General features: G+C 61.0%; 1 protein-coding gene across 5 annotated transcripts; it reads right to left on the bottom strand.

Moving 5' to 3' along the window:
* Window positions 1-185: 185 nt before the first annotated feature.
* Window positions 186-8,030, bottom strand: CORO6 (coronin 6). Of its 5 annotated transcripts, none has more exons than XM_073879341.1 (12): window positions 7,811-8,030; window positions 6,428-6,688; window positions 4,916-5,038; window positions 4,320-4,449; window positions 4,038-4,219; window positions 3,352-3,471; window positions 2,777-2,896; window positions 2,232-2,336; window positions 1,997-2,142; window positions 1,564-1,621; window positions 1,238-1,468; window positions 186-1,143 (listed from the first exon to the last, which is right to left on the bottom strand). In XM_073879341.1, exons 2-12 carry the CDS (start codon window positions 6,623-6,625, stop codon window positions 1,018-1,020), a joined length of 1,539 nt encoding a protein of 512 aa, XP_073735442.1. In that variant the 5' UTR covers window positions 6,626-6,688; window positions 7,811-8,030; the 3' UTR covers window positions 186-1,017. The 5 variants fall into 5 exon arrangements, with proteins under 5 accessions (XP_073735442.1, XP_073735443.1, XP_025707360.1 ...); XM_073879342.1 differs by having other exon boundaries at window positions 186-1,140; XM_025851575.2 differs by lacking the exon at window positions 3,352-3,471.
* Between the last annotated feature and the right edge of the window lie 1,875 nt (window positions 8,031-9,905).

Genomic DNA, 9,905 nt, shown 5'->3' with positions numbered 1-9,905 from the left:
GAGGCTTTTCCTGGCTGGCTTTACTGGGGGAAGAACGCCCACCTACCGGTTGGGGGTTCCTTCTGAACCTCAGTGTGGGGAGGGCTCTGAGGTAAAAGAATGCCCGGTGGGTCCTGAGCATGTCAGCAACCCCACAAACCCGGGGTGGGGTACAGCATTTGCAGAGGCCGGGGGGTCTTGGCCCCCTCACCCCCAGGCATGCAGGAGGCACACACCGAGCACGTAGTAAAATATTTCATTCAGTGAGTCTTGTTTTCCTTCTAGAGCCAAAGCCACAGCACAGGGCTGGGGGCCGTTGGGGGGTGGGCGGGAAGAGGGATGTGAACCTGCTTCCATGCTAGTTTTCTGGTTAGTTCTCCGGCGGGGCTGCAGTGAGGAAGCCGCCCTCTCCCCTGCGGGTGAAAAAAAGGGAGCCAGCCCCCCGCCATAGCCGGCAGGGTGTAACCGGGGGGCTCGGCTCTTCGGCCAAGGGGCTGTGTATGTCTGTGGAACTCGGGGGACGCCCATCCGGTTTACCACTTCGGGTAGCGGAATCAAGTGAGCTGATTAGAGGGACAAGCGTTGTAACTTTCCCCAGTCGGTCTGGCGAGACCCGTCGCATCGCCACCCCTTCGAGCTCAAGCCCAAGCTCCCCGACACCCCCAAGAACAGCGCTAATACTAAGCACTTCCCCTGCCCTGGGCGGGAGACAGAAGGGACCCCGCCTCGCCGTGCAGCACCATTGCTGAGGTCCCCGTCACCCCGGGCCTCCCAAGGCCAGCTCCTGCTGAGTCCCGGACGAGGCAAGTGGCCAGGCGGGTGCCAGGCAGACGCGAGTCTCCGCGACGCTCGGTTTGTCCAGGCCTCCCGCGAGGGCAAGGAGTTCCCTTCCCAGTCCCGCCCCCGGCCCCAGCCGGGAGAGGCGGGGTCCGGCACTCCGGACCAAAGGCCGGGGCGGGGCCAAGTCCTGCTCCCAGCCCGGCTTCGCCCCCCGCCTCCCCCCACCCCCAGGCTCGGAGCTGCACCCCGCGCGCCGCACTAGTCCGTGCCGTCCACCAGCTCGCACAGCATGTTCTCCAGGGCCGTGATGCGCTGCTCCTGGGCCTGCACCTGCTCGCGAAGGGCCTTGATCTCCTCCAGCAGCGTCTCCAGAGTGTGCTGCTGCTGGGGCGCGGAGGACAGAAGAGGCTGTGTCAGGAAGGGGGGTGGGGTGGGGGATGTGTAGACTGGGCCGGGGTGGAGCGGAGCCGGATCTTACCGTCAAGGGGGCGTCGCTGGCCGACTGGCTGCGGCGGGGGCCGGCGGGAGGGCGCACGTCCAGAATATTGCGCTTGGTGACCCGGAGCTCGCGGTGCTTCGGAGGCACGTAACCGTCCCTCAGCGAGATGAGCAGGGGTTCGGCATCCTGGCCAGACAGCCACTCGTCCGCTTCTAGGGCTGGCTCGGGGCCGGGAGTATCTGGGTATAGGTCATCCTGGAACAGGTCTGACTGCGGGGGTTCGGGGGACAGGAAGACTAGTGTTCGCAGAGGGCCGGGCCTGCTCCGTTGCCTTCCGCCTCGGAGCCCTCTCCGCGCCCCCTCACCTTGCGGGGCACAGTCATGATGATGGGCTCACATTTTCTTTCGTGCAACTTGTAGAACCTATAAGGGAGGGAGCGGGGTTCAGCACCCCCGCCGGCTCCCACCCCCTTTTCTGCCTGGGACCAATAGGTTGGAGACCAACACTTGCTGAGCCGCTACCATGCACTGCACTTCAAAACACATTATTGGTCCAACTGGTAAAACATCTCTGATGGCGTGTTTATCATCGTTTTGATGACAGATGAGGAAAGTGAAGTTTAGAGAATGTTAACGCTGGGGCTGGCACCGAAACAAGCCTGTTTTACACTCCTTCCCCCCCCCCCCACAAAATACCCTCACTCCTTCCCAAAGATTACACGAGGCGAGAAGCCCCTGTGTCTTCCCCGATGGCAAGTGGGGACAGACATGCAAGCGAGCAGGGCGAAGGCTGCTGACCGGGCGATCTCACACTTGCTGACGTCCAGCCCCCGCTTGGGCATGAAACCCATGCCTCTCTGAGGTTCCTTGCTGCTGAACGTGTTCAGGTAATGCACGAAAGGTGGTTCGTCGGTAATCTCAAAGTACCGAATGCTGCTGTCGCCCTGCAAAACCAGTCGCTTCAGAGACGCTCCCAGGCGGGGCCCTCGACATCTCTACCCAGCCCCTGTACTGCCCTGCCGGCCCCAAGCACCTTGCCGCAAAGGTAGACGATGCTGGAGTCCGGGTCGTAGAAGGGCAGTAGGACCCCGTTGCTCGTGTCCATCTCCTGCAGTGCCACTGGCTCCTCGAAGTTGTTCTGCCCGAGCACAGGAGGCGTGACCAGCCCTGTCCCGGCCACCGTGCCACTGCTGGATCCCCTGAAGCCCCTTTACACTTCCTACCCGCTGCAAACCCCGTGCGTTCCCAAGGCGGCTTTGGTGAACCGAGCCGCCGGTCCCTCCCATGGGCCCATCACCCCCAGTGCCCCGCACAAATAGCCCCTGCGCCGCCGCATGCAGTCACCGCAAACCACCCCCAGGGACTCGGCATCACCAGGTGGGGGTGCCGGCGTGGGCTCCTTCAGGCGACGCAGCAAAACTGGGCAGAGGGGTGGGTGTGGGGATGGCGGGCGCTGCAAAGGGGGCAGCAGCCTCCAGCCCAGTCCAGGTGGGCATGCCCTGCGGGGGGGGGGCGCCTGGCCCCTCTCCCGTGATGCCAGTCCCCGGGGCACACACCCCAAGCTTCCAGCTGCGTTACCGGGTCCCACAGGCCCAGCTCTCGCTGGCTCATGCGGGTGAAGCCCGTGGTGAAGATATGACCCTGGCGCGTGAAGACGGCCCGCATGGGCCTCATTCCCTCGTGGGCCGCAAACCTCTCCTGGGGGGAGGGGGAGACAGGGAGAGGCGTCATCCAGCTGCCTGCCCTAGGGAGCCTGGAGGGACGAGCAACCAGCTTGCTGACTTTGGCGGGGGAGAGAGGCGGGTGGGGGTGGGGGAGCGGGGGGGGTTGGAGACAAAAGGGGGCCTAACTACTCAGCTTCCGGGGGGGGCGTGGGGGGACCCGGTTTGGCCCCAGGCCTGGAGAGCGTCTGCGCCCGGAGAGAGCGGGAGGCGCGCGCCTCTCGGCAGGTCCCGAGCCCTGAAGCGCCCTCAGAGGCTGATCCCTAGAGCAGGGGAAGTCGGCCGGCTCCCCGGGGTCGCAGCGAGGCTTTTCCCAGACGGGAGCTCCCCGCTCCGCTTCCGCCTTCTCGGGCACCGGCCACGGCCTGGGAGGGCGCTCCGGGCTGGGCCAGCGAAGGAGCGAGCGCGCGCGGCCAGCGCGGCCTGGCCTACCGGGTCCCAGAGCGCGACTTGCCGCTCACTCATCCTGCTGAAGCCGGTGCTGAGCAGCTTCCCGTCCGCAGTGAAGACGGCCCGCAGCGGGCGGGCGCCCTCGTGAGGCCGGGCTCGCTCCTGCTCGCGGGGTTAGTGGGTTAGAGCGCCCGCCGCGCGCACACGGCGCAGACATGCACGTGCCCCGCGCCCCCGCACCCCGCGTCCGAGTCAGGCTGCCGACGCGGGTGCCGCCGCCCTCCCGGGGCACCGAGCTAGGACTAACAAGGCGCGGGGGTGGCCCCCTCTCCCCACCCCCTCTTCGCCCAGCGGGTCGACTCGGGCAGAAAGGGGCCCGCCGGAGAGCCAGTGTCGGGCCCCAGACCCTGGAAGATGGCGCTGGGTGCCGGCCGAGAGGAGAGGGGTCCGGGATGTGTCATGCAGGTTCTGGTGGAAGGACAGAGCTTGCAGCGTCTCCCCTGCTCAATTACAACTCGAAGAGCACTGCTCGGAGCTTCTCAGATGCCGGGGAACGGAGGGAACCTTTCCCCGGCATCTGGGGGGGGGGAGGGGGAAGGGCGGGACTGCCTCAGGTTGGGGTGGGGGAGGCGAGAGCCGGCACTAGGGACTCAGAGGATTAAGGGCACAGGGGCCTGACAGTTGGTCCCTAGGGTAGGGGCTGGGGGATGGCCAAGCCAGCCACTCACCGCCACCACCTCGCCCTTGCGGGGGTCGATAATGCGCAGGGTCTTGTCCTTGCAGGTGGTGGCTAGCCGGCTACCGTTGCTGTTCCAACACACGCTGTGGATGACGTCCGGGTGCATGTCGTCTAGACTCAGGAGCACCTCCCCAGTGCCCACATTCCAGATGAGGATCACATTGTCACCACCTGCCCGGAGCAGCCCGTCACCGTTACTTGGGTCCTGCCTTTGCCCCCACCCCCCACGCGGCCCCATCTACAGGAGGGACCCCTCCCTCTGCCCCCAGACCTGCACTGAGCAGGACATTCCGGGCAGTGGGGTGCCAGCAGAGGATGCCCACACGTTTGGAGTGGCCCTCAAGTGTCAGGATGGGTTCCGTAATGTTGCGCATAGGGGTGTAGTCTGGAATCTGCCACACCTGGGAGGGGAGAAAAGGCGTAGGGTCGGGGTGATGAGGAGACTGCTTTGTCCCTCTACGCCTCCCCAACTTTGCCCTCCACCCCCACCCCTACTGGCTCTCTTGAGTGGTAAGGGTCAAATGCAGGGCAAGATGTAATGATGCCTGCCCAGGGCAGAAGCAGCTGGGAGCCAGGAGGGACACTGCCCGCTCTCCAGGGACCTCTCTAGACACCCCAGCCAGGAGACTGACTGCAGAGTACTGCCCCTTGCTCTTCAGGCCTCAAGTTGGCCATGGCTATAATTAGTCCTAAGAAGTGCATCCTGGGAGGGGGTGGGCATGTGGCTAAATATAGCCTGGGAGCTGGGCAGGGCAGGGCAGGGCCCTGGGACCCAGCACCTCTTTTACCACCTTCCCTAGCGCAGGTGAGGCAGCCCTCCCCCCCTCCCCCTGCCCAGCTGCCCCGCAGCATCCACCTGGTTCCTACCATGACCGTGGTGTCGTCTGAGGCACTGGCAATGACGTTGTCATTGTGTGGGCACCAGTCGATGTCCAGCACAGGAGCAGTGTGCCCAGTGACCAGTGGGTAGTTCTTATCCACGCGTCCTGTCTGGAGGGGTCAGAGAGGGAGCTCCAGTGTCACTTTCCTGTGTGCTTTTGGGGGGTGGGCAGTGACCTGTTTACATCTCAATACTCTATCACCTCTTTTCTCTTTGCGAACCCCTTTCTGCACCTCCAACCCCATCCAACTATTCCTGTACTCCACTGGAGGCAGACAGAGTTGAAGCCATTTAATATCAGGGAATCAGACTCAGAGAGGTAATGGCTTAGCCAAGGACACACAGCAAGCTACCGGTGGAGCCAAGACCTGAACTCTCAGTCCAGTGCTCTTGCAAAAACACCTCCTTGGAGGAGACTGTTGTTGGGCCCGTCCCCCAGCTAGACTGTCTATAGGAAGCCCCTGGTAGAAGAGGTCAAGGGGAGGTAATATGCAATGCAGTGGCCAACAGCCCTTTCCCAGCCGCCCTTGGCAGATCTCTCCCTTGTCACTGGCTTGACCTTGGAACCACCAGCAGCAGGCACTCCTGGTGCTTGCTGTCCCCCAACCTGAGCTGGGGCTCACCTACTTTTGGTCTTTACAGGCTTTTTATGGGGGGGGCTCTGAGACGTTCGCAGGGGCTGGCATCAGTAGGGGAGAGGGGTGGCCGTGTGGCACTGGAATGGCCGTTGTACTGGGTGAGGAGGTGGCTCCAGTTGAAATTTGAGCCCCGGAGATGGTGTCCTTGGACGATGTCTGCATTGTCCCGGAATGAGTCACTGGCTATTGTCAGGCCTCTTCCTGACCCTGCCACCTGCGGGGTCTCCCTTAGCAAGGTGTAGGGACCAGATCAAGGTCATGACTTGAGGTGGCCATCCTGGGGGGTGGAGATTTCCAAGGGGTTTGAGGTTCCTCAGCAAAGGGGGTGGTAACTGCCCGGCCCCTATCCTGGGGTGGAGAGGGCTCTGGCCTTATGTGTGATGTCCCCCTGCCCTTTGTTCTCATTCTATCTCACTGTAAGAACCATAGTGGGGAGGTGACCAGGACTCTTTGGAAAGAGCTTGACCCTTTCCTCAGTGTGCTGCTCTGGGGTGTGATTTAATCAAATGGTCACCGTGCACTGGGGGAGAAAGATCATGAGGGGGCGTGGCATTGGGCAAGTCAGGAACAGAATCTGGGTCAGGCCCTGGCTCCCCTGCTTCCCATAACTATCTCCATAACACCCTTCTGGTCCCTGCTGGCAAGAGGCTGCTGCTTGGAGAAGGGGACGGGCTATGCGTGGGTGCAGCCCACCGTGCTGCTACTGGTCTGGGCAGGGTGAGGGAGCCTCCGACTTGGTCCCCAAGGGCTTAGGGAACAGGGAGCCGCCAATGGACACAAAAAGCCCTCCTGAATGAAGGAGGGGTCCCCAGCGGCCACAGCCAGTGTCTTCCCACCTGCTTTCTTCCCCTCATCCCTCACCTTGGCCAGAGGCAGGACAATGAAGGCACCTCCACCTCCAGCCTCCACAATAATGGCCAGGAATTTGGGGTTGACGGCACAGAAGGAGCTGTCCCATGTGACCTTGGACACACGGATGTCCTCGTAGGACTGGTCAGCCTTTGCCGCCTGCCCAAACACATGGCGGAACTTGCTCTGCCGAACCACACGCCGGCTCATGGCGGTGGGTAGAAATGGAGGATCTCAGTGCCCAGGAGTGCCTTTCGTCCTTAGTCCTGTGAGCTGTGGGAGGAAGGAAGAGCAGGGAGGGGGTGGCAAGTGAGAAGGGTTATCTGGCTATGAGTCAGGTCCTAGAACAGGGAGCTTTCTTCCAGGTGATCAAAGAATGGCAAAGGGAAAGGTCTTTGCCACCTATGAAGTGCTGCTTAAAATTTCAAGGGGCTAGGATTTGGGGCCTGACTTCTCCTTTGAGACCCATGCAGGGAACAGCAGAGTTTGACTGCGCCTGAAAGCTTCCTGGAAGTTGAAGTGGTTTGGGGAGGAGCCTCAATGCCAGGCTGCCCTCCTGCTGCCAGCCTTGGATGAGCATCTCTTCAGGAAATGGTTTCTCTCCCAGCTGCACCTTGTCCAGAATCAGAGGCCTTGGTCCTGGGATCTTGGCTCAAGGCCAGCTATGGGGCTAAGACTGGAGCCCCCCAAGATCCCGAACTCTGCATCTCTAACATAGTTCGGGCAGATGGGCTCTTGTCTTTGTCTAAAATTTTGCCAAGGAGAAGTTCCTCCTGCCAGCTAACCGAGTCTGTCCTGCTACTGTTTTCATCAATTTCCTCCCATCCTGTTGGGGGACGCAGTGTAAGGTGGATCTCTCCTCTTTCCACTCCTCTCTTCACATGGTCCTAACCATGGTCCGGCTTCTCCTATGGGTCCCCTTTCCTGCTGAACTCTCCTGGGGTGGGGTCCTCACCGTCCCCCCTCCCTCCGCGAGGGCCAGATTTGCAGGAGTGGGGAGGGTGAAGTGCCTTTTCTTCAGCCAGGGTCTGTGCTATGCTCTTCCCCAGGGGACTCACCGAGCTTTTCCAAAGCCCTATCCACCGACTCCTGCCCCTCCCTAGCCCCGGGCATCCCTGTGCCCTTCACGCCGCTTCTGCGGCCCCAGGCCTGAGGCCCGGGCCTCCCCGCACCCTCCTCCGGCCTCCTGCCCCCGCACTGCGTTCTTAGGAGACGAGGTGACGGGGCCGTGCAAGGCGCGCGGGCCGCTGTCCGGCCAAATATAGACACCGAGTCCGCCCCGCCCGGGACCGAATTTGGCGGCGTGGGGGATGGGGCGCAGATCTTTGCCCCCTCGAGAGACCCCGCCCGCTGCGGCGGCTGCGGTGGCGGCGTGGGATGTGGGGGGGGGTGTACCTGGTCCTGAGTGGGCCGAGGGGCGCTCACTCTGCGACTCCTCTGCTGAGGGGGCTAGGGGTGCCCTGGGGGCCGAGGGAGTCAGGGTGCCGGAACTGCCTCTCCGGGTGTCCGCGGCGTCTGGGGCCCGGGTGTTCCTCTGCGCGCTCGGGCCGCTGCTTGCGGCTCTCCGGGGCCCGGCGTCGCTGCAGTCCCAGCTGCCGCTGCCATCAACCTGCGGGGGCGGGGCCTACGTTGGGGGCGGGGCCAGAGCTGCCCCGCCCCTCCAGCGGCGGGAAAGTCGAGCGCGGCCGGTTCCGCTCCGCCAGCCCGCCGGGCTCAGAAAACTGTCAAAAGTAATTGAGTGTGTACGCGCGGCTTGTGCGCACTCCTTCCCCGCCCTCCGTACCTCCCGGGTGGGCTGGGCAGACCCAGGTTCCCAGACCCAGGCTGGGCGCGGAGAGGGAGAGCCGGCAGCCGCGCAAGATCAGGTGCCTTCGCGCCGCATTCCTGCCGCAAACGCACTCCCAAATTAGCCTGTCCAGGCCGGCGGCCCCAGGCTGCGGGACTGCACGTCCAGACCCTCCTGGGGAGAGGTCCCGGAAGATGCTTCGAGGGAGTCTCCCCAGCCCTTGGATGAGGGCCTAGACTCGCCCAGGGCAGCTCGAGGGTACCCGACAGGGGGCTCTGAATGTCGTTTATTGTTATTAATGGCTATAGCGACCACTTGAGAACCTAAAACGTTGGCACTATAACTAGGCATTTCATCAAGTTAGAGAGGATTCCATGGAGCAGGGCAGAAAGCAGACTAAAGACTAGGTGGGGGAATGAATCCACCTTGACCCCGTGGGAACACCAGGTTCAAGGAGAAGCAGCTGCCACAGGCCTTTGGCAATCAAATTTTATTTATTTTTAAAAAAGACTTAGAGAGAACGCGAGCATGAGGGGGGGCGGGGACGGGGGAGGGACAGAGAGGCAGAGGGAGAAGCAGACTCCCCACTGAGAGGGGAGCCTGTTGCAGGGTTCCATCCCAGGACCCTGAGATCATGACTTGTGCTGAAGTCAGACGCTTAACCAGCTGAGCCACTTGGGCGCCACAGCAATCAAATTTTAGTTGCCCAGCCTAATTCCTAATGAATTCTTCTGGGACTTGTTTAAATTGGTGCACAATTGTGTTCCAAACAAGTCCCAGCCGCTCCCCCCCCCACTCCCCCTGGGACCCAGGGATCTGAGTATTGATCAAGGTTAAGGAGAAAATAAAAACAAACCTGATCAAAATACAGCCAGTGAAGAACAACTAGTCCCTGAAGCTGCTGTACATCCAGCACCCACCCACTGCCTAGATTTCGTGCTTTGGATCATAAGGCCCTGGAGGCAGCATGAGGCCAGTTATTACCTCCTATTCTCCAGGGCACACCTGGGAATCAATGGAACAGCCTTCTGGAGGGCAGAGATTAGCATCGGGGGTTAAGAGGAGGGAAGGTGCTTGGGAACCCCAATGGCCCACCCAAGGCTCCTTCTCAAGAGGAGTCCAAGTATCCAGTGGCTTGTAGGGGAACAGAATCAGAAACTTACAGGTACTCCAGAAATAATTCATGGTACAGAGGGCCATAAGGGTAGATGACTCTCCCTTTTACCTAAAGATTCCAGGCACGTGATTAGGAGGGAAAGAGCTGAGTTGTTCAGTGGCTCCTTAATAACAATAGGTCACAACTTTACACATATTAAGTTCATTCTGATAACAGCCTTCTGTGATAGCTATTCTTAGTATCCCTGTTTTATAGGTGAGGAAACTAAGGCACATAGAGATTAAGTAGTTTACCCATCACTCAACTGGTAGTTGGTGGAACTGCAACTTTTATCCAGTGGTCCGGCATCTGGGTCCATGCTATTCAGCACCATGCATTTTTGTTTCCTCTTGAAGAATAGTGCCACTTTATCTCATCAATGCTGATACTGAGGGTTAGTTTTTATGGCACAAAGGAAAGGATGCTTGGAATAATTAGAAAACTGGAGTTCTGGCCCTGACTCAATCACCCCAGTTTTGCAGTTCTCTGAGCTGTACAATGAAGAGGGCTGGGTCAGGTTCCTTCCAACTCTGCACCACCTGTTGGCA

Source organism: Callorhinus ursinus, unplaced genomic scaffold, assembly GCF_003265705.2.
Source record: "Callorhinus ursinus isolate GAN/ISIS: 27379988/994484 unplaced genomic scaffold, GSC_fseal_2.0 scaffold34, whole genome shotgun sequence".
Taxonomy (NCBI): Eukaryota; Metazoa; Chordata; class Mammalia; order Carnivora; family Otariidae; genus Callorhinus; species Callorhinus ursinus.
This window is presented reverse-complemented; position numbering and strand designations above follow the sequence as displayed.

Coding starts and splice junctions, on each gene's coding strand:
- CORO6 (XM_073879341.1), bottom strand. CDS start 6,625: ATGAGCCGGCGTGTGGTTCGGCAGAGCAAGTTCCGCCATGTGTTTGGG. Junction 4,450..4,915: donor CAGACGACACCACGGTCATG/GTAGGAACCAGG, acceptor CTCCCCTCCCAG/GTGTGGCAGATTCCAGACTA. Junction 1,144..1,237: donor CCAGCGACGCCCCCTTGACG/GTAAGATCCGGC, acceptor TCCGCGCCCCAG/CAGCAGCACACTCTGGAGAC.